General features: G+C 34.9%; 2 protein-coding genes across 2 annotated transcripts; both read left to right on the top strand.

Moving 5' to 3' along the window:
- The first annotated feature begins 583 nt into the window (after positions 1-583).
- On the top strand, positions 584-11237 carry LOC114526354 (RB1-inducible coiled-coil protein 1-like). Its single transcript, XM_028547939.1, has 25 exons — positions 584-957; positions 1647-1776; positions 2504-2585; positions 2743-2828; positions 2980-3095; positions 3347-3433; positions 3672-3795; positions 3947-4055; positions 4334-4452; positions 4830-4948; positions 5279-5344; positions 5501-5587; positions 5788-5887; positions 5982-6063; positions 6154-6212; positions 6623-7710; positions 8096-8156; positions 8278-8317; positions 8785-8822; positions 8985-9032; positions 9251-9297; positions 9592-9716; positions 10045-10057; positions 10144-10195; positions 10409-11237. The coding sequence occupies exons 1-25, from the start codon at positions 890-892 to the stop codon at positions 10505-10507; spliced, it is 3045 nt and encodes a 1014-aa protein (XP_028403740.1). The 5' UTR covers positions 584-889; the 3' UTR covers positions 10508-11237.
- Positions 11238-11570: 333 nt separating this feature from the next.
- LOC114526423 lies at positions 11571-12991 on the top strand. The gene is made up of 3 exons (XM_028548019.1): positions 11571-11722; positions 12132-12269; positions 12646-12991. The coding sequence occupies exons 1-3, from the start codon at positions 11609-11611 to the stop codon at positions 12748-12750; spliced, it is 357 nt and encodes a 118-aa protein (XP_028403820.1). The 5' UTR covers positions 11571-11608; the 3' UTR covers positions 12751-12991.
- The last annotated feature ends 10706 nt before the right edge of the window (positions 12992-23697 follow it).

The raw sequence follows: 23697 nt of genomic DNA, 5'->3' as shown, positions 1-23697 counted from the left end.
TAGACCTTAGTTTTGGCTTTTAAATCAGTGTAAAATATAATGGATAAACAAATATTAATAGAAATATGTTTAGTTAAACAAATTAAATGTTAGTAAATTTATCATTTCTGTTTTCAGATCTTTCATAGCCGTCGAACTACGAAGCTATATTTTTTACTTGACGTTCAGAGTTCAAACATCAAAATTGCGAAAGCCTTTTTAAAACTCTTACCTGAGTGCAAATCGCCAAAAATTTCCTCTTTAATGAGTAAATTGCGGTAGGAACAAGCAGAGCAAATAGCTGCTTCTTTGTTGAAGTTGAAAAGAACCAGCAAAAAAGGAAAAAAATCCATGTTTTTGTTCAAAAACAAAAAATTTCGTAAAAACAAAATCCTGTTTTTATCGAAAACCAGGAGGGTGCTCGCATTTTTTCATGCTTTGGATCGCGGTTGGTCAGTGGTAACTACCATTGCAAATAAGAACCAGTGGCGTCAATCTGGCGTCAGCAAAGGCCAAAATCCGCCATGTTTTTTGCTTCACTTTTTGTATTTCAAAACATTAGGAGCCGGTCCTCCAGGAATTATATTATAGCTCAGTGATTTAGATAGTGTGAAATTTTAGTATTACGACGGAAGTCAACAAAAACGGTACATAATGTAGCATGAATCATCATTTTATGGCCTTAATTCTGAACGAAACAGAATACGTTGTGTAAAGTGCGGTAAAGATACGCTTTGGACGTGTTAAGGGCGATGCACTTATTATTTTCCCCACGCTTGGAACACACAATTCAACGGAGATTTCGCGGACAAATATCGAGACGACAAATCTATATGCGCCATAGAAATGTTTGAATAATCGTACATAATTTGAAGAGGTGTAAACATTCTTCGTATAAAGTCGAGTAACAATGCTGTATGTATTTCTGGTTGATACTGGAGCTATGCTGACTTTTGAAATGGAATTAGCGATGGAAAGGTAAGGCCCAAATTATTCTTATTCAGCACCTGTTGTCTTTTTATCCTGTTAAACTGAAAGTATATGACAGTGTTCCAGCTTGTATAACTATTGAAGATTCTCTTTGAAGGTTCATGGCCTTGTTTCTTGAACATGTGAACATAATTTAATAAAAGAAAATATTGAAAGTATTCTAGTTAGAAATTAGAGTTTAGTAAGTTTTGTCATGACTTAACAAATATTTGGTACTTGTGATTATATACAGTCTGGGTATTAAACTGATGGCTGGCAAGCCAACCAGGTCATCTTTGAATAAGAAAAGGCTAATTATTCAGGATCCTCAGCAATGTACAGTGTCAGCATTAGTGTAGATTACATCAGCATTACCATATTTCAAAATTCTTCAAAAAGTCCATATTGTATCCAGGCAGCCATTCAGCCTCTATTGGTATTAACACATTAAATTTTCAATTGCAAATTCCTTTTGTTGAGAACCATCAACTCTGATCATTTGGCTAATATAATGTGTAAAATGAGATTGTAAATTGCATTTTATAGGTTTGTAACTTGACCTTCCATGGGAATGCTCCATGGAATATTGTGTTAATTTAGTGCTAAAGTGCATTGTGCATAGGCACCATAGCACTGGTATTTAGAGCATTAGGGTTCGTAAGATTAAGCTAACTAGTTGCTCTTCATTTGATATGTAGTGTTGAAGAATTAATGAAATCCATAACATCAACTTTCATGATCCCATTGGAGAAACAAGTATTAATAATGCAAGGAGGAGAAGCACTGGATCCCAAAAATCGTATTTGTAATTACTCAAGTGCAGGAACAGTAAGTAAATATCAAAAAGAGTAAATTCAAAGGGCCTATTGATCACAAAATTGTACTCAAAATAGTAGCATATCTGCACGCAAGCCTCAGTAAGTGATGGAAAATATAGATCTCACATGCATGCTGACCAATAACTCAATGGCTTCTTATTTGCCATTATTCTCCATGATTTACTGGTTTTAATGATAAACATGGATTTAAATACAATTCACCTACAACTCTAAAAGTGATCGTATGTGGTTCTCTAGGACCTAAATTTGCAACCTAAGTTCTTGGAATCACACATTGACCTTGGGTCCAAAAGAACTAATTTTCTACTATATACAGGTCATTGTGCTCAGGGAATTCATCGGATGATAATTGGGGGGGTATTTAGTCATATGTATATTCAGCTTTGCCTGAAAGATTTCTATTGTATGCTATTGCACTTACAAAAGAAATCCGTTGGGCAGAACTGAATATGGGAATAAACACCTTCCCAATAGACCTTTCCTGTTTAGCTGTCAATTTTCAAGTGTTCAATGTGTGACGGTAGTTGATTATCAAGCAACTTTGAGTTGCAATATCTCTCTGCTTAGAAATGATTTTGTAAGAAAACCTTGCCAATTCTTTTTGCTTTTTTGTTCTAAATTGATCTTGATAATCAACTACTGTAACTAAAGCATTGTACGCTAAACAATCTATTATACTGCCCTAATTGTTCCCTTATGACTTCCTTTTTTTCTAGGAACACAATCCAATATTCCTATTTAGCAAAACAACTATTGAGTCACCAATGCCACCTTCTCCAAGTTTGAACTTAGGATCAGGTAAAATCTCTAATCTTATTGTATGTTTTTTTTTGAAAGTTTTGATTTGTTTCCAAATTTTCAATTTGTTTTATTCTGTATAGAAATCTGTTTACACTGTTTACACATGCAATGTTATACTTGACTATATGTCTATATCACTGTCAATTTTGTTCAGAAATGTCACTTAAGGAAGAAGTGGAAAAGTCGCTGTTGTTACCTCCCACATATGAGACTCTTGTATCCAGGGCAAAGCTAGCCATGGTATGTCAATTTGCAAAAATGATATAATAACATTCTGCTTTTTGCATATTACAAACTGGTTCAGCTAAGATACATAGCCACCTAAATGCATGTTTCCAGTTTCGCATATTAGGATTATTTATATATTTCATTTGTATATTATCATTTTTAGAGGTTCCAGGATATGGGTGCTGAATTATTGCAAAGTTGTGTTACCCTTATTAATGAACAGCATCTTCAAAGACAAGGATGGCTGGCTGTGGTTGCAAACTTAGAGAGTATTGCAAGGTATTGGAGAACTATTTATGACATTGAGTGAATCTTGTACTGTGTATTGTAATTTCTTAGAACATTTAGTTGTATGGAATTGTGAAAAATAAAAACATGTTCTCATGCCAAATTTTTGGCCGAAATAATAATCCGATGTTTGCATGTTTGTTTATCTCATCGCATATGCCAAGATTTGAATAGCATGCCCCAAGAATAGTAATCTGGGGTAAACAGGTCTTAAAATTTGTTTACCCTAATGTCTTCTACAGCAAATTTGAAACCAGGGGAAGCATCCTAGAACAAAATTATACAGATTTTTTGAAGATTATTCCTGAATATAGATCACTGCTTGACAGGTGAGATTGATCTCTTTAATCTTCGTTTCATATATTTTTTTATGTCATGACAGTAATTATTATTAGACACTTCAGAAAGGATTAACTAAAAACACATTGCAGTTACATAGAATCCATTTCCCCCTCTCATTCCCTCCACTCATAAAAGTGCATAAAAGACAACAGAAAAGGGGAATTCTTGCGAAGTATTATATATTTCAAGTGATCTATTTCAAGTGAATTTTACTGTTCTATTTAGTTTTCAAGATGTTATTGATCAACTTTCCAAGCTTCCGGTGTTTCTTTGTCTGATAAAAGATGATATGAAATCACTCATATCTACAGATGGTGTACCCACTCTTTTGGATTGGATAAATGCTCAAGTAAGCTTTAATGTTATTATAAGTATGTACATCTGTCATGATCGGTGAACACAAATGCACCCATCCTTACTGTTGAGAGTTGGTTAACAGTTAATTAAAATTGTATATATAGCCTAGTGATACAAAACCTTTGTCATGCATTTTTACTTAGGATGAGAGAAACAGTCTTGAAGACATGGTCCGTCAGTGTATTGATGCTTTGGGACAGTTTCAAAACTCTTCATTAGTTGAGATAAAGAATGACCAGGAGCATGTACTTGGTATGGGAAATTTTCACTTGGACATTTTCTCACAACAAGAAAACACAATTATGTAACATGGATATGCAGACCAATTGAGTGATATGCTTCCATGAATGAGTCAACAAAAACTTTTCATCTTCTTCAAAACTTTATATCCACCTTGTAAAGTTTTTCACTTCAGAAATCATCCAGACCGCAGGTCGACCTTGTATAATGTACCAAACATGTCATTTGTCTTTGTTTTTCCAATGTAACCTGTGTCTTTGTTCATCACCTGGTTTCTCAATCGTTTCCAGGAGATGTTTCGAACAAGAACATCAAAGAAATTGGTGGTTTAGAAGAACGATTGAGTATGCTGTCGCACCTTTGTGATAAAGCTAATTCACTGGGCCAGGAACAATCTGATATGGCACAGGTGAGTTTTCTTTCAATTCCAAGTTTGAAAAACGGCACTAGTTCTAGCATAGGCAGCCCTGATCCAAGCATGTCATACACAACACAGTCGAGCCCGTAGCCAGTTTTTTCTTACTTTAAACTTTGAGTTCATAATATTACGTAATTACGGCAAAAAGTCGCGATTTGCGTGTAAGTCATCCCTAATTGATTGAAGAAACGATTTTGACTTAATCAAATGACATCACAAAAGTAGCCGCCATTGAATGACGTATCTTGCTTAATTACGTGCGTGCGCATACAATTGATATAAAGCCCTGACGTAATAATTAAATTTGTCATAAATGGCCAACTGCGAAAGAGAAAGTTTAATTAAAATGTTGTTTTCTTCTTGTTCAGGGATTTTCTCAAAACCAAGTGCGTGCACAGAATATCGGAGATCCTTCTGTTTTACCAGATCTTTGTTCCAGTCATCAGGCTCAACTGTCGCTCATGATGCACAACCATACACAATTAAGGTGATACAAACTTTCAAATAATAGTCTAATCCCGGTGAACGCGTGAATACTTCATTGATATTTTACTGATTGTGTTGTAATTTTAACTTGTCCTCATTTGTTTTAATATACCGAATTTGAAAGTATGGTGCATGTGATAATTGTGATTACAAAACGTTTACCAATATCCCCGTCTATTCGACCTCTGTTGGTGTAAAAAAAAAAGATTTATAAAAACAGTCGTTAAAAGTTTGGAAAGAGGAAACTGTAGTTTGCATTTCTTTTGATCATCGTGAATAACTTTCCCCATTTACCATTATTCTGTTATATCTCAATATTTTGCGCTTATAGAGATATTCGAAGGAAATGCGCCAAAGCAAAAGACGAGCTTTCTGTCAACTTGCACGCCCGCCTCAGGTAGTGATTTAACTTGTGGAATTAGGAGGTTTTTTAACTTATTTTAATTTCGATGTAAGCCCTGGGTATAACATAGCACAGCACAGACAGTCTTAGGTCTGGTCACAAAGGCACACACGGGACCTGATCTAATCGACAAATCTTGCGTTGTTAAAGGTGGGTGATGATGATCGAAAAAAATATTTGTGATTGTGACAACAAGTTGGTGATGTATCATGAAAGCATGAAGCGGATGAAAAAACGGTAATGTGTCCAATAAAATCAAGCCTCAACAACGGCTAAAATCTACCTCGATGCGAAGATCTAGTTCAAATATTATGTTAGTAATGTACAGTACATAACAAAGCATTTTTAATAAAGTGATTCAGATCTTCCTCGATGAGTTTGAGCATGAGTAAGCTCTCAAAAACAGGCGTTCATCACTTGCTTCTTGATTATTATAGCGTGGAAATTTTGGAACAAATTAAAGATGCTCCTCGTATTTACGCTATGACTGTTAAAGAAGTTGTACGAAGGCGCGAATTTTCATCGCAGTTTTCAAAGGTAAACTAATGACCGTGTACGCGTGTTGTGAAAATTGAAAATTTGATTAATTTATAAGCCGACATGTTATGTTTTTAACTGTTTGTTTTATCAGTGGGCCAAAGATGTTTCCCAACAATCAAATGGAGTTTATAAACAAGAGATCGCCAGCCGTCAGGATTACTTGGACTTCGTTGGTAAATCCGTGTTTAATATACCTGTTTAATGTTTTACTAAAACTTTTTTAAATTAAAATCCTTAAAGAACTTTTTTTCAAAAACGTTTAGGCAACCATTTTCTTAAGAATCTTTTCACTGGAATTGATGACATGCCGACACAATTTGTTGTAAGTGTTCGTCAAGAAATGTATTTTAGTTCGGGGTCATTTGTGTGGTGTCAGTTTGCTAGGGTCAAACAATGACCTGCGCCGCTGACATTTATAAAAAGATATATAAAATGCGTATATGAAGATAAGATATTGCATTTTGTGTACCCTTGGTACTTGGAAATGAATGTACGTGGGACCATATCTGACTTCTTGGCATGAGGATGTGAGCGTCAAAGACAACGTGAAAGACAAAAAAATTGCGAGATGCGCCCATGCAAGCTAAATCTGCATATTCTGTACTCGGCCATGTATTCACATCACGTTTGTTAACGGGTTGTTCAGGTAACCTTGCATCTCGAATCGGATTTCGTCAGATCAATGAGTAAGTTCACACATGAACTGATCTCATAGACTTCTTTTTATTACAGCCCATTCCTGAAGATTTTGATAATGATCTTCCTCCTCTGACTTGTGCTGATCTACAAGAACTCAGAAACCTCGTTCCTAATATATTTGATAAACAATCAATACGGAACAAACCGGGCGAAGACGTTCGGATAATAACGTTTGGTAAATCATTAAGCTGCAACGATTTGCCTTCGGTCAACGAGTTTGTAATGAAGTCCTCACTTGATGAAATGGATGGTAAAATGGATAATAGAACTAAAGTAATAGGTAAATCGAATGAAATGGAGAGGATAAGTGTAACCACACAAACCATGGAACGTCATGACATATTATCATCTAATATAGCCATTAAAGAAAGATTACTTACGAGTATTAATACTTTACGTAGCGAACTGCAGCAATTAAGGGAAACTACAACGTCTTGGGACGAGAGTGTGAAGAACTATGTTAATGAACGATTGTTTGTTTGTGAAGAGTTCAAACTAAACGAAAGACTTAGATTACTGGCAGCGGAAAATGATAGTAAAAGTCTCAAGGAGTTGACTAACAGTCTTGATGCGATGAAAAAGAAAATATCAAGTCTAAATTCTGAAAATGAATCATTGAGAAAAGAAATTGAGGCGAGAGATACAAGTTTTTCGGAGAAAGAAATGAGATATCGTAATGATCTTGAACGGCAAAAACAATATGCAACTGAATTAGAGTCTGCAAAAGAGACTTTTGAAGCTGAGCAGCAAATACGTTTCAACAGTGCTATTGGTCGTGTTATGAAGGAAAAGGAGAACGCTTTAAAGAAAGCCGACGAACAGTTAACCTCTTTCAAACTTTCACAAGAGAAAAAGGACGAGAAACTTCAAGTATTGTTTAATGAAAAGGAGACGTTGCGTCAGGGGAGTGAAGAATATGCAAGAAAAATTGTGGAAGCACAAATTGAGATTGATAAGATGAAGAAGGAAATGGAAAGATATATTATGGAAACACAAATACATTTGGAGGAAAAGGAACGACAGTTTAATGAAAAGTTAGAACATGAGAGAAAAGAAAGTGCATTAATGCTTGAAACAGAGAGACAAAAATGGGAAACAGACTCTTCAGGATCTGGTTCTGGGTGAGGTTTTTATCATTTCCCCTCCACCGTATAGTTCCGATAGGCGGCATGGGTTTTAGGGTGGTGACAGTCGCGTTTGCAAACTAGAAGGCTTTTCAACAGCCTCCATAATTTTGGCCATTTTGTTTAACACCTGCTTGTGACTAACAACATCTCCAGTAGCCTGTCTAAACCTAATGACTCTTATTCTACAATTAACGATTGATCCGTATGGTCTAGTAACACTGCCATCTCTTGACTATTGCTAAATGATGTCTGAGGTGCATAATTTAAATCACCACTGTAGCCACTGCGATACTTCGTTTTGAAAAGTTTTATAAATTACCGTAAATGATTTTCTTTCCACGCAGTTTTCCTATCTTATTTGCATTTTTTTTCAATTTAGGCAAATCATTAGTGAACTGGTAGAAGCCCGTCTTAATAAGAGAATAAAACTCTTGGAAGAGGTATGATTGGTTGATGGTACATTTGTGAACTATGCATATATGTTTAAATGTTCGCGTGGAGAACGACTACACTGAACTTGTTTAACTCATTTTTCTGCTACGCGCTTTCTTATGTCCATAGGAGAATAGTTTATTGAGGGATCGTCTGAAATCTGGTCCAGGTATGATTCTAACGGGAAGCATCATTCTTCATGGACTGCATATTTCGTTTGAGGAATTACAGCTGAGAAATTATAGTTTGAGCAATATCATTTATATTTTGATCAAGGGGTCCCCTCCGGGCGTTGATTAGCCGGTGTCACACTTGTTGGAAACTTACTCTGATTTAATATCGACAATTTTTGCGACGAACAAAAAACACATCTTGAATTTGGAAACTACTAAACTGATAATAGATCATATTGCCCGCCTCGTTTTCAAGCTATTTTTGCCAAAAATTTTATTTCGTGTAATATTTTTTATCTTGATTGTTGTTCTATACCCTCGTTTTTGTCTCTTCTGTCACGTTATCGCCATGATTTCTAAGCATTGTGTAACGAAGTACATAATTTTTTTTCCTTTGTCTACTTTAGTTTATCCGCAACCCCTCTCCCCTTCCCAAGTGCCCTCATTTATCTTTTATATTTAGATTGTGATGAAAAGCTATTGTTTGTTGAATTACAACAGGTTGGAAACTGGTTGGAAAACTTGTTTCATTTACTTGTCGAGGCTACTAACTAACCTTTAAATCAGGGCCTATAATTGAGTGGGGGAAAATTACATATAGAAAAATTCTAATATAGCTATATCTCGTGAAGTACTCATGTTTGGTTTTAAATTATTTTTTAGTCACTGGACGAAAAATGCAAGGAATGCATTGCTCTTCAGGATCAACTAGTGAGTCCAGTGTATACCAAGCAATTGTTTTATAAACTATTACATCTATAATATCAAACATTATTTTTGTAATTTAAGCAATTTATTGACCAGGCGATCTGAGCACTGATGCATGCTAAATTACTACCCCAAAATCACCTTTCCTTTATAAAAATTAGTGTTTGCAAACCCTATATTGTTTTCATTGCCAAAAAACTTTATATCAATATATTTTCTAGAAACTTTTGCAACAGAAGCCTCGTAGCTCTCAAGTTGTTTCCAAAGAGTAAGTTTCTTAACTACTTATTAACTATAGAAGGACTAAGTAATTAAGCTTGTAGGTACACCACGTAAGTATATAATACTGCAAAGCTTTCGGTCCGTTAACCCGGGCCTTCATCAGTGCAATACCCGGTAAAGGCCCGGGTTAACGGACCGAAAGCTTTGCAGTATTATATACTTACGTGGTGTACCTACAAGCTTAATTACTTATCGATTGTCACCATGCAAACGTACAAGAATATTATTAGCTATAGAAGGACTACTTTAAGAACAGTATTTTCCTTCTTTTTCATTGCAGTCTTCAGAAAGGTGATATCGTTGAAGTTTATTATAACGATCCATATGAACTCTACATGATCAGAAGCGAAGGGGAAACGCTTTATTTTGTTCATCCTGACTCGTTGGTTAATATTGATTTACCAGGTAAGTCTGTTCATGCAGTTTGTATGAAATGTTTACTGTTCGTATACTTCCTGTCATACACACTACAGTTAGCTTCTAGGATCAAGACCTATGATGCATGAGTGAGAACAGTTTCACTTCAATCAGGCAAAGTTTTCCTGTTAAAAAAATATGAAAAGATAGCGAAAAAATAATAATTTAACTTTTACATGTGGTTTTGGATTTCGTTTAATAATCGGTTCAAATTTCTTGTAAACTTCTTCTCTGCCCTCCCATTTCCTTGGCGTCCCTGCATCTGATCCTGAATTGATTTCCTATCCACTAATCTCAATCTTTTTACAATTTACAGAATTGAAATCAAGGTATGTTCTGCTTTTGTGTGGATATCTAAAAATCAAATCGAGTATATAATAATTCATATGCCTAATGTTTAATGATTAATGTTTAGGCATACATTTCACGCACAAATCTTGGACAAGGAATATTGTCAGGCCAAGAAGGTATATGGATCTCGTATAGTCGTATTTAATTAACTGTTTGGTCTGCAATGCAATTCCACTTTTGAAATATGTAAATTAGTAATGAATCTTCTAAATGTATGTAAGAAAACATTCGTGGAGGCACAAAAGTTCTTAGTTGCACTGTGTAACACGGCCTTTATTTTATCCCATTACTTATATAGCCACCCTAACACATCTTTATCTCACACGCAGGCCAATAACCGATTCAAAGTTACCGCTGGCACAAAGTTCTATCGTGTAAAGGTCAGACCTTGGGATCCCTCAAGCTCACAAAGTAGACCGTCATCATAAATTTAAAGTTTTGAATGTAGAAAAATCGGGACATATATCAGAATATTTGTACTGCTTAATAAATACAAAACGAAACATAAATCAGATTCAAACTTAACATGATCAAACCCCACGACAATGTAATTCACGATGTTTCCTCAAATATTTTCCTGCTTGCCCACCTGCATGAATGTGGAAAAATTTTTGCAACAACATTTGCGAAATGTTTCCCTTATTTGGCCAGGCATGGAAATTGAACGAAAACTCCCTCCTCTATAGAGGCTTTAAAATGCGCTTGCTTTTATTTAAAACCTTTGCGTGGAAAGAGTGGGAAAACACTATGGAAAACACAATTTTCTCAACGATGTTTCCTGCTTTTCTTGGACTTTCTTTTGTACATGAAATCAAATTTTAGGACGTTACTGCTTATAGCTGTCTCGGTGTAGGATTAGTTTATTCCAGTATTCTGACAATAGAACACAATATTTACTAACACCATATAATAATGAATAAATAGGGGCCTGCATAAATAATCGATAGATAATCTTGTTCATATTCAACAAACTGTTTGAGCCTAGTAATAAGTTTTTACCGTAGTACAAATGTACTTCGTCAAAATCTTGCCAATGCAAAAGTTCATTTTCACACTGTAAAACTATAGGTCTATATAGCATGCCTATAGACTTCTGAGGGTACAGCAATATGTCAATGCTAATTTTATTTAACATTGTATATAATACAATTATTACAATACAATAACATTATTTACTATTTAATTCTCTATTTGAATTTCTAAAAATTTTCAAACTTGCGAAATTATGTGGCTTTTGTGAAGGTCTGCAAAACCTGCCTAACAAGGTGTACAATGTACATTGTCATACATCATGATCTGCAGATCTGGGAATGGTCTGGGGGCGTAGTGCATCTCCCTCTTTTGCTTTTATAACGCAGTTATTGGTGTGGAGTTCTTCGGATAGCAACGCTTCTCGATTCGTGCTAAATTAAAGGATATCTCACATGGTTTGTATCATGAGTCTCTTTGCAAAAATACGGTTGTCAGCCGTGCATTGAACCAGCCGTGTAATTAGATGAACCGGGTGGTGGCAGCAGTATTTGACACGAATGGCATGTTTATCGACAAATATCGGAATTATTTGTATATTTTTAACTCTTATAGCTTCTAGTTTTGGTGTATTTCAGTTCAAGAGATACAGCTACCGCAAGAAGAGTGGAAATGTAAGTAATTTTTTAAGGGGTTATTACTACAGAAGCGTCTGCCCAAATTTCTTTTATTTCCTATCCTGGCTCATATTCATTATTAAAAGAAGTAATTGCAAGTAAAAACGGTGCTCATTCGATGAAAGTATGAAAACATTTTCCCTCAATTTTGGTAACTTTGTTGAGTTGGTTCAATGGAAGTTTGTTCAACGTTGAAACGAACAATGTTTTCATTCTCAGGTGCCACCTTGAAAATTGTAAACAAATTTTGAAACTAGTGAAAAAACCATTTTTTTCCACAACTTCCATTTTATACCACCATGTGGAAATCTCCATAAATACAATATTGGTTAGCATGAGAAAAACATCCCCAAAGACATATTCAAACAATTCTGTTAACACTATATGACATGTGATTATTTTATAGGAACGACGGTATCGTTTAGAGGAGGAAAGGTGTCATAATGTGGATGAATGTCAATTAAAAAAAGGACTTGATAAAGAGAAATGTGTGAGAACTTGTGTTTCCAAACAGTGTTATGATGAACTATATTCTTGGAATGAGGTAAAAATATAATCATGTCTTGCAGTCTTATGAGCATTCATGTCAATAGCATTATAGATGTTTGAACAAGCAAAATTAACCTCTTTTGAAGGATAGATGTGTTTTATTGTCACATTCATGTATTTTTTATGACATTTTTCCTCATAATGAAGACCTACAGCACCTATTTTGTATGCTAAATTACACAGAATATGTCATTTTAATTATGGAAAGTATAATTTTTGTAATTAATTTAAAACAAAATTGAAATCAACCATATTAGTATTTTACAACAATGTCAGTTTAATTTCTAATGAAGGGAAACTTATGTTATGTTAACGTGAAATATTTTTCATACATATATTTAACTATCCCGATTATTTATTTTACTTTTCAGCTAGAAGAAGGTGAAATAGATGTTAGGCTCACATCATTTAAGGGATGTGTGGTTCAACAAATACGGGATCATGAAATGCAACAAAGAAGAAAGGAACAGCTGTAACACTAACATATATTATGTACAGATTAAATCACTTTTAAATTGCCACACAAAGCCACTGATAATTGCTTCAAATGACTTGCTCTAATTGACACACAACACAGTGCAGCTAGTAAGCTATTCATTTGACTTTTAACTAATATGGCCAAGTGTATGACTCAAAAGCCTGTCATCCACGTTTGGAAAAGGTTGAAGGGCTTATTGTAATTTTAAGAGAAAAATAAATGAGCAGAAATTCTGGTTATGAAGTATGTACTATTTTTGTTTCCATGACAATTCTATATAAATTAATAAACTTACAATTTCGAGTTAAATTTGTCAAGAATATATGCTAATATTATTACATAAAACAATAGAATATCAGTATTTCAGCTAACTAGTCATTGTCTTTAACCTTTCAGCAAATGAGAAATCGCGCATATTTTTTAGTCTACAAGTCAACAAGAAATATTAGCTACTTCTTGTATATTTGGGTTCTCTTATTTTGTTCGGAATACAGTGTGTCCCAAAAAAAGTACCCTTGAACAATGCCTAATGAATCTCGGGTTAGTCGGGCATGACTGTTATCTACTGTATTTTTCTTTATGGATTCGGCCGCAAAACAAGATGTTTAGGGGCTGTTAATTCACATGAGCCTGGTTATACCCGAAATTTTAACAAAGCGTGAGATGATTTTGTGGTATTAAAAGTATTGAAATAAGTCTTTGTGCAACAGAACAAGCACATGCTATTGTCGGGATGACTACACCACCACCAGAGTCAGGTTATACGTCGCATTTTGGTCGCGTCGAATGCATTCAAACAATAGATAATGACTAATGAATGGTAATCAAGCTTACATTATAGGGTGTCTCAAAAAAGACGCAACACTTAAATATGCAAGAACAATAATACCGCTCTAAAGCGCAATAGATAAGCACCTCTGGGAATTGAAAATGGCTCTTAATCCTTCATTTAAAACGCTAAAAGTCATTTTAGCTGAACTATGGTGCAAACCCGAACAATTTTAATATCCCCTTGCATATTTAAGTGGTTGCGTTTTTTTTGAGACACCCTGTATATGAGGTTTATCATCTCATTATCTATTGTTTGAATTGCATTCGACGCGACCAAAATGCGTATTATACTTAGGCCTTATTTCAATACGTTCATGTGAAGTGCCTCTTGCTAACAAAAACAATTAATTTCACTGTAATAGGCTTCATCAATTTGCTCATGCAGGCATTCAAAATTCCAATCTTTCCTAGCTCAGGAGAAGAATTAATCATATTAATTCATATCCAATCAAAATCATTGTTCAGCTGTCAGCTCGGAGCCTTTAACCAATAGCATAGCTTTATTTTCCAACACGAGGAGCAGGTAAAATAAAGTATCCGCTGATTCAACCTTGCACTGATATCATTTGGGCACTGGTCTTCGAGGTATAAAGACAAGTCACTTTTAAGCCCAGAAATTTCGACCCAAATTATCAATGATCCCGTCCTTTTACCGAAGAGAAGTTCGTCAGTATATCTCTCTCGTGACATAACACGTGGTGAAACGTGGTGAGACACCCTGTCATTGGTGTAAGAACAGGTAATATGCCTTTTTCATTCACGATTATCTTCTTGTTTCATAGACAGGTTTGGGCGAATGGTCTCATTTCACCACGTGTTATGTCTCTTTTCGCTTTCTGTTGGCTTCGAAAGGCTATAACACTAACGCCGTCCTTATTCATTTCAGGCAGAATTCTGAGACTTGCTAATGTACCATGCTAGTACCAGAGAATGACATTCGTGGGAAAAAGACTGATGATCGATAAATTGTGGCTGAAATGGCTCAAGATAACTCGCCTTTGAAGAGAGGGCACGACTAGCTTTTCTCTGAACTTATTGGTGAAATGAAAAAGGTAATATACGCTAAATCACATGTGGATTTATACAGAATTTGACGTGGCGTAATCTAGCTGCATCCTAGCCCGTAGCCACAAGCCACAAGCCTTCCCCCCGGTTTCAAACAAATTATATCTTTGAATTAAGTTCTAAAGACCTTAGCAGAGAACCAACGTTGCCTTTATTCTTTTCAGGTTGAGTTTAAGAACTGAGCCGAACTAAAAAAACGAAATGTAAAGTGGATTAGTGGCAAGAAATACGCCAAAGTTACGGCTGAAATTGCCTGAGATGACTCGCATTTTAGGGACAGCAAGTCCAAAGCTGCTCCCCCGCACTTCTTGCTGTAATAAGCAGGTAAAATATGTATATTTTTTGTCCGTATGATTCACAAGTGCTGCATGCATGGCCGGATAAGTTGAAACCCTTGATCGGTTCTTCATGCATCGTGCATGCGCTCAGTCTTTCAACTGAACATATACTTCAACGCATGTTTTTCTGCTAATTTTTAAGCTTTTAAGCAAACTTCTTAAAATCACCAGCTGTTGTTATAACAAAAACTACATTTGATTTATTTCAGGTGTTGAGATTTAGCGAGTCAAAAGTCACTTCAAACGGACGATGAACGTTGATAATAAAATGTAAGTATGAGCAAATTAACATTTTTAGATAGAGCGAACAATGGGGGGCTTAGTATTTTAAGGGAACGACGACGGGTGATAATGAAATATTAAAATTCATAGTCGTGTTCAGCTAGGAAAAGAAATAATTGAAATCCCAGTTATCCCACAGGCATTCATTACTTGAAAGACGTCGTTTGTGGTCCACATACAACAAAATGCATGCATATAATCGGGTGTTTTGTTTTCCTACATGCCAAGGCCGGCTACTTTGAGACAGAGGAAGGAATTTCGAACATGTACACTTTGACTACATCTAACTGCATGTAATACGACTATAGCTGAGAATTAGAAGTTTGTTCACAAACTTTTGTTACATATACCCCGTGACCTTGAATTACCCCGTTCAAGACAATTTTAGCTTTCTGCATCATTTTAAACGAGTTTTATAAAACTTCTACTGTTATGAAAAATATGATTTGCTTATTTCTATCTTAATCCTATTTCAGGTTGAGAGATCGACCGACGAACCAAAACGACGCCAATCAAAGCGATGCCAAAACGACGCCAAAAGCGGTAGATGCGACACCGAACGGCAGCGATGTTCCCCGACATCATCGTTACAGGTTAGAGTAGCCTGGTGGTCAAAAAATGTGCATGCAGGGCATCGTGTGATTTCACACGAAAATATATAGGTTAGCAGGTTCAACTGCGAGCTCTTTATGTAAATTGTACCGCATGTGAATTAGAGTTAATTTACATATTGAGGCATCGCAACAATGTTTTCAACCATAACGTTCTATACAGTTAACTAAGTTCTGGCCACCAGGAACATAGCTAATGCATGATGCATGTGTAATAAATTTGCATGTGAGTAAACGTGTTTCATAGGATCCGGCTTTGCGCTTAGGGCATCGGTTATAGGATCCGGTTTTGCGCTTATAGGGCTGCGCGTTTGCGTCTAGGGCTTGCTAAGGTTTAGGTTGATAAAATGTCAGAACTGCATGCTCGACACTAATATGAATTATTATAAGAAATGGCAACAAGCCTGCACACTAACGTAAATCACATGGCCTCAAATGGCAGACATAATCCCATAGGTTCTTTCTTGGTTCCATCTCTCGGAACTCTATTCTTGAGTAACTGCGGCTCTGAAATATAGATAGTTGATATAAGACCAAAATGAATGAATATCTACATGCAAACTACATGGCCTCAAATGGCAAACATGATCCCATAGGTTCATTCTTAAATCCATCTCTCGGAACTCTATTCTTTGGTCACTGCTTTGGTCACTATACTTAATATAAGGCAAACTGAATATGTATAATACCTTATACCTACATACAAACCACATAGCCTCAAATGGCAAACATAATCCCATAGGTTCTTTCTTAGTTCCATCTCTCGGAATTCTATATTTATATATTGGGGTATGCGGCTCGCATGAATTTAGATTTTAAGAAAACACATATATAGCCTCGAATGGCTTAAAAACATAACCTCCTTGGTTACATCTCTCTCCTTCTCTTTCCCTCTTGAAATGAACTTATCCGGACCTTTGCGGCTTTCGGAATTTAGTCGTATATTGTAAAAGTTATGATAAACATGCATGGCCACCAAATGGCATATGCATAAACCCCGTAGATCACTATTAGGTAACCCCGGTTGTAAAACTAATATATATATATAGGAGAAAAATTACGTTGAATGTAAATATAAAGTAATCTTGTCCTATACTATATTTTGTAATACAGTAAATTGATATGTTGTATGTATTTTGACACACATGCTTTGTAACACATGTATACGAATGTAAATGATTGACATTCATACAATAATGAATATACATTACAATATATTGCCATATTTACAACATTAACATATCACCATGCTGATCACGATCACGTTGCTGTTTTAGTTCATGAAAATTAAGTGACGAACACGAGTACTGAAACACATTAATGCAAACATACAATCGCCTTCAATGGCAAACGTAATCCAGTAGGCGTCTCTCGCTTGCAATAAGGCTTTAGCTACTTAAGTCAGAAACGTGCACTAGGTTAAATTTCTTTACTGTATGTCTATAATTCTGAAATATACACTATTCAATCAATCGCATTAACACACACTTTATATATACCAATGCATGTGCATAAATGAAAGAACACAGTAAAACATGCTTATAATAATTCACATGAAGTTAAAGGGTAGGAAGAGGTCGGCGTCATGTCATCTCGTGACGATTATATGCGTCATTGTTACTGTTAGTATATATAAATAGTTAAAAACAAAAAAAGACAAACATTGGCAGTGGCATTGTAACTTTGTTATTTTTCCAAGGTCTCTGTGAGACTTCCAATCATTTAGCATAATCGGGCAGTGCTTATGAAAAGAAAGGCGCCACTTTTCGTCTGTACTGTTCTGACTTTGCTGATTGGTCCGAAGTGTTAGCAGGTATCTTGGGATATCTAATAACGTTGCAGTGTTATTTTCATTGCTGTTTCTATAAGGGGCAGCTTGCTTCGGCTATACGCCTTGGCTGTAAAAAATATTCTGTGAAATTTTCAAACAAAATATTTGAACTCAATGCTGTTTCTATAAGAGCAGTTTAAATTAGCTATAAGCCTTGGCTCTAAATGTGTAATCTCGTACCCAAGCGAGGGTCCCGTGAATTCTTTTAGAGAAAAAATATTTGTTTCAATATAAGATCGGTTTGCCCTGGACGGTTTGGCTCAAATGTGCAGTAAAAGGAAAATTTACTTCGTGCTGTTTCTATAAGGGCAGCTTACTTCTGCTTTAGGCCGAAGTTAAAAATTTTAATGAATATATCCATAATTCTTGACTGAATATTGCTGTACAGTTTAAAAACTAAAGAGAAAACTCTTAGGAACACTGCCTATGATTTGTCATGAAATAATGTCATGTTTTTGGAAAACAGGACTTGGCATCAATATTCTCTGAACCCTGAAATTTTTCGTGCATGTTATGGGGCATGTTATGACTTTCACTCGATCACAGTTAGTGCCTTAAAATACATTGTCTTTATAAAATACAATATACACCCAATCACTATAAAGTAAAATATACACACGTGCATGGCATGCTTAATTATATTGCTTTCTGTTACACTACAAAACAACATAATACAAGTGCATGAGCTATAAGAAACATATATAAAAAGCATAATGTGAAGACTTACACACTTTGTAAAACATACCAAACACACCTGCTTTGTGACCGCGGTCTTAAATATATTACTCACCAAATGTAAATATGCTGTATTTTAGTCAATTTAATCGACGTATATTTGTGATGCATGTAATATGTAAAGAGAGCACACGCGCTTTCTAACACATGCAAATATTAATAAAAGGACAAAAATGATCTGTTTCCTTGTCTCTTGATTTCAATAGCTAAAAAAACACACACTTTGTAAAGCATGAAAGACACAAACGTTTTGTAATACATGACATTGTGTTAATAAAATCTCAAACTTCTTGTGTACGTTGTGTTTGATTCCGGCCTTCTTTCGGTGAGGGTTTTCCTCCAGGAACTCTGGTTTCCCTCTTAAAAACAGTGCTGTGTGTTCGGAACCGCGTTTATAGTTGGTTTTCCATTCAAAACTTTCTCACGAATGAAGTTCATGATATATCGTGTTGACCTTTCATATCCGTGAGTCTGGTTTCACGCAGCTGCAATGTATTCGATACAAAGTGGATTGTTTCACGACCCAGCAGACATTTTCTTGTGGCGTAAAAACGCCTTTAGAATACAACTATATTAAAATGGAATCTGACTGTACACACGGTTACTGGGTTCAATTCCCGGTGCACTGTTCTCTTTTGAGGCAAACCATTCTCTTTCGGCAACAAAAAAGCAAAGGTTCGACTTGTGGTTCGTCTTTACTTTTAGCCTAATTCCACTTGACAAGAGATGAATATTTTGTCCATGTCAAACTTCAAGAAAGTCGTCTCCAGCTTTTCGGCGCGATGTTATATAGTTTATCAACAAAGTATTGTTAGTTGGTGAGAAATTCCTGACATTTAAAGAACATGATACAGCCATTGAAGGACCAATAAAGACCTTCCAATCCTTGTTCCTAAAATTTTTCGCAGCTTCGCAGAATGCTTCCAACCCCAACAATTCCACCGGCACCGGTACTTCCTTCGACAAAGGTTCGTGGCATGCTACATGCAGGTGATTTTCTTTTTCTCCATCTTCTACAATTTTGGAACCCACTTGTTCGTAATTAGTGTTTTTAGGTCCTCACAATCTGTAATGTAAACATACGTTGCTTCTTCAACTTTGCGAGAATAATCTTTGTTTCCCAGCACAAAATCCAACACAAAATCGTTCTGAAACCTGGTTGGAATTAAGTCAACCGCCACATTCATGAATAAGCCTCAGCCCCACAAAAAGTGAAACCTCTGCTCTGTGGTAACAATATTGTACTTAAATGATTTTGTCAAAGCAAGAGTTCTTAAACACCATGGTTTCCTCTTCAGTTCTATACACACGGTTACTGGGTTCAACTCCCGGTACATGCGCTGTTCTCTTCAGTTCAACCATAACCGAAAGTAGCTGTATTAATCACTCCAGAAATGGAAGTAAAGAACGAAGATGCAATTGCTCATTTCATTTCTATCAGTCCATGTAATATAATTTCTTTTCTATGAAATCTTCTCTTGATAAACAATAACCAAAAATATAATGCCATTAAAAATTATTCGTACTGCGATTTCTAGTTTTTTTAGTTTGGAAAGCGTGTTTGTAACGACATCTAAAGTTACGAGTTGACGCCAGTCGTTGACGCCCATCGAGTCAAAGAAAAACTATCACGTTTGAAATAGCCCCTATTTCTACCGACTACGGTAGAAATAGTGGGTATTTGTTCAATAAAAGTACCCAAGCATGCCTATATAAATTTGAAAATGTTGACATGTGTAAGAGTGTTTTTTAAATTTTTATCTAAACTGATTCAGTTAAAAATTCTGACATACGTGAATTTCTAACTTACTTTGGACAACGAAAATGTATCTATTTGCTTGTGCGCGTTTTGAAAACGCCGAGTTACTCAGTAAGAATATTCCGTAATATCTCTGCTTATAACCACCACCATTGAATTCCTTTTGAAGTAAACTTTTGAACGGTTTTAGCTGCAACTTTTGAACAGCTTTAGCTTAAAACAAGCAGAATATCTCGTAAATCTATCGAGTAAACATGCCTCATGCTTTCTTTCATAATATATCAGTAACTAATTTTTTCCTCTCGTTGCGTTTACGGCGTAAAAAAATTATGCGCTTACTGTAGAAAGTTTCGTTTTTAATAAAGGAAATATAAATATTTTCACTTTATATTTAAAAATGTTAAAAATTTTGAAAATACTTGCATGTATGTGTAGAAAAATCTAGAAGTTTAAGTTTTTAAAAATACTATAGGTGTAAAAAGTTATTGTCAAAAATATATATCAAATAATTCTTCCTTAGACTAATCTCTTTGGTTTTTTAGCATATTTAGTTGGTTTTTAGAACACTGAAAAAGTCGTCAATTGTGCCTAATTAATTAAAGGGATACAGTAATAAAAATTATCTTTGTCTATTTTAAAAGAACGTCATGATTATGTACAAAATTCGTTTACGGATTTTTGTTAACTTTATTATTTCTCAAGATATTTTTGAATGAGATTCTCTTCATCCGCCATTTTGGATATGCATATTCTTGCTCTGATATGCGTTACGTCATAAGCTGGGTGAAAATTTGTTCTGTAACTTCGAATTAACGATCCAAGGAAGTGATAGTTTCATAGTATTACAATCGCACGTATCTCAAATTACAACGTTGGAATTGGAAGAGTTCTAAACTAAAGCGTAATACAAGGCATTTTGAAATTTATGAAAGTACGATTTTATGTGTTCAAATGTATTGTTTTCATGAAAAAATGCAATATTGTAATTAATTCTGAAGCATTTCGACGTATTTTCAACCGAATTTTCAAATATAAAAAATTGACGAAAATTAGGATTTTTCTTTTGGTCCCCCGTTGCCGATTTGGGTTGCAAAAAATTGACAAAAATTAGGATTTTTCCGCTGGTCCCCCGTTGCCGATTTGCCTGAAATTTTGAGATTTATCAAAGTAGGATTTTATGTGTTCAAATGTATTGTTTTCATGAAAAAATGCAATTCTGATTAATTCTGAACCATTTTCCACGCACTTTCAACCGAACTTTAAAATTGCAAAAATGTCCCCCGTTATACCGATTTCGTTGAAATTTTGAAATTTATCAAAGTATGATTTTATGTGTTCAAATGTATTGTTTTCAGGAAAAAATGCAATTCTGATTAATTCTGAACGATTTCCACGTACTTTCAACCGAACTTTAAAATTTCAAAAAATTGACGAAAATTAGGATTTTTCCTTTTGTCCCCCGTTGCCGACTTGCCTGAAATTTATCAAAGTAAGATTTTATGTGTTCAAATGTATTGTTTTGGTGAAACAATACAATTCTGATTAATTCTAAAACATTTCCACGTACTTTCGAACGAACTTTAAAATTGCAAAAAATTGACAAAAATTAGGATTTTTCCTTATGTCCCCCGTTACCGATTTCGCTGAAATTTATCAAAGTATAATTTTATGTGTTCAAATGTATTGTTTTCATGAAAAAATGCAATTCTGTATAATTCTGAACGATTTCCACGTACTTTCAACCGAACTTTGAAATTTCAAAAAATTGACGAAAATTTTCCCTTTGGTCTCTCCCGTTGCCGATGTGACTGAAATTTTGAAATTCATCCAAGTTTGATTTTATGTGTGTTCAAATGTATTGTTTTCATAAAAAAATGCAATTCTAAATAATTCTGAAGCATTGCGACGTATTTTCAGCCGAATTTTGAAATTTCAAAAAATTGACGAAAATTAGGATTCTTCCTTTGGTCCCCCGGCCGATTTGCCTGAAATTTTTAAATCTATCAAAGTATGATTTTATGTGTTCAAATGTATTGTTTTCGTGAAAAAATGCCATTCTGATTAATTCTGAACGATTTCCACGTACTTTCAACTTTTGAAATTTCAAAAAATTGACGAAAATTAGGATTTTTCCTTTGGTCCCCGTTGCCGATTCGGCTGAAATTTTAAAAATTTATCTTGGGAAGTAATAATCCCACAATCGCCACATTGAGCAATGTCATATAATTATACTGAACCTTCGAATCTTTGCGTTTTTTGCAACCTTAAACTGGGCGCTGTGGGTGTTTATATAATAATATATATGTAAAGATTTAACACACGATCCAGTGGCCTAGTTGTTAAGGATACGACCTAGCATGTTGTAAGCGTAGGTTCAAATCCTGCATGGGAAAGATTCGATTTTTCCCACCGAAATTACTGTTTAATTTGAAATTATTCAAAAAGGATTTAGTCAAATAAAGAACAATAGCTTTCGACAAATGATGTGGTGGTCAAGTGGTTAAGGCGTTGGTCTCCCAGCCCGAAGACAAACGTTTCAACTAATGGCAATGCAAAAAAATTAGCCTGAAAAATTTCCGCATGATTTGGAAGCTTTTAAAACAGTTAAAAGACTCCCCGGCCTTTGCGAAAGACGGTAAATTGAAAAAAAATTTGAAATAAAAAAAATTAAAAAGAAATTCTTGCGTTAGAGAGTACCTAAAAATTGAAGAAAAAGCACAAGTAAAAAAAGTTTTAAAAACATGTGTCTTCTAAACAGCGTAAAAATGAAAAAAGTCAGACGGAAAAAATTTAACAATTTCCCGATTTTAAAACTCATGTTTACTTAACTAATTTTTTTTCACGAAAATTTGACAGGGTGATTTTCTCGAGACTGAAAAAATTCACTTTTTTTCACTTTTTTGAAATTCTCTAAGATTTTTTTTTTGACAAAGAAGAATTTTGTCTTGGGCTCCCTATGTCCGTCTTGGGCTACCTGTGTCTGGCTTGACACAGGTAGCCACAGACAAAATACTTCCGCGTGAAAAAAAAAATCTAAGAGACTTTCAAAAAAGTGAAAAAAATTAAATTTTTTCAGTCTCGAGAAAATCACCCTGTCAAATTTTCGTGAAAAAAATATAGTTAAGTAAATATGAGTTTTTTAAAAGCGAGAAATTGTTAATTTTTTTTTCTGCCTGACTTTCTTCATTTTAGGCTTTTTAGAAGACACATGTTTTTAAAACTTTTTTACTTGTGCTTTTCTTTCAATTTCACGTACTTTTGAACGCAAGAATTTCTTTTTAATTTTTATTTCAAATCTTTTTCAATTTACGGTCTTTCGGAAAGGCTGGGGAGTGTTTTAACTGTTTTAAAAGCTTCCAAATCATGCGGAAAATTTTCAGGCTAATTTTTTTGCATTGCCATGAGTTGAAACGTTTGTCTTCGGGTTGGGAGACCAACGCCATAACCACTACACCGCCACATCATTTGTCGAAAGCTATTGTTCTTTATTTGA

Source organism: Dendronephthya gigantea, unplaced genomic scaffold, assembly GCF_004324835.1.
Source record: "Dendronephthya gigantea isolate DGI-Jeju-01 unplaced genomic scaffold, DenGig_1.0 000038F, whole genome shotgun sequence".
Taxonomy (NCBI): Eukaryota; Metazoa; Cnidaria; class Anthozoa; order Malacalcyonacea; family Nephtheidae; genus Dendronephthya; species Dendronephthya gigantea.
Note: the sequence above shows the minus strand (reverse complement) of the source record. Positions and strands in the feature narration are given on the sequence as shown.

Bases quoted from the DNA above. Each gene is read 5' to 3' on its own strand.
- LOC114526354 (XM_028547939.1), top strand. From the start codon at position 890: ATGCTGTATGTATTTCTGGTTGATACTGGAGCTATGCTGACTTTTGAA. The intron at 3,434-3,671 runs GTGAGATTGATC...TGTTCTATTTAG, and splicing joins TATAGATCACTGCTTGACAG to TTTTCAAGATGTTATTGATC. The intron at 5,588-5,787 runs GTAATGTGTCCA...TGATTATTATAG, and splicing joins ATGAAGCGGATGAAAAAACG to CGTGGAAATTTTGGAACAAA.
- LOC114526423 (XM_028548019.1), top strand. From the start codon at position 11,609: ATGGCATGTTTATCGACAAATATCGGAATTATTTGTATATTTTTAACT. The intron at 11,723-12,131 runs GTAAGTAATTTT...ATTATTTTATAG, and splicing joins ACCGCAAGAAGAGTGGAAAT to GAACGACGGTATCGTTTAGA. The intron at 12,270-12,645 runs GTAAAAATATAA...TTTACTTTTCAG, and splicing joins AACTATATTCTTGGAATGAG to CTAGAAGAAGGTGAAATAGA.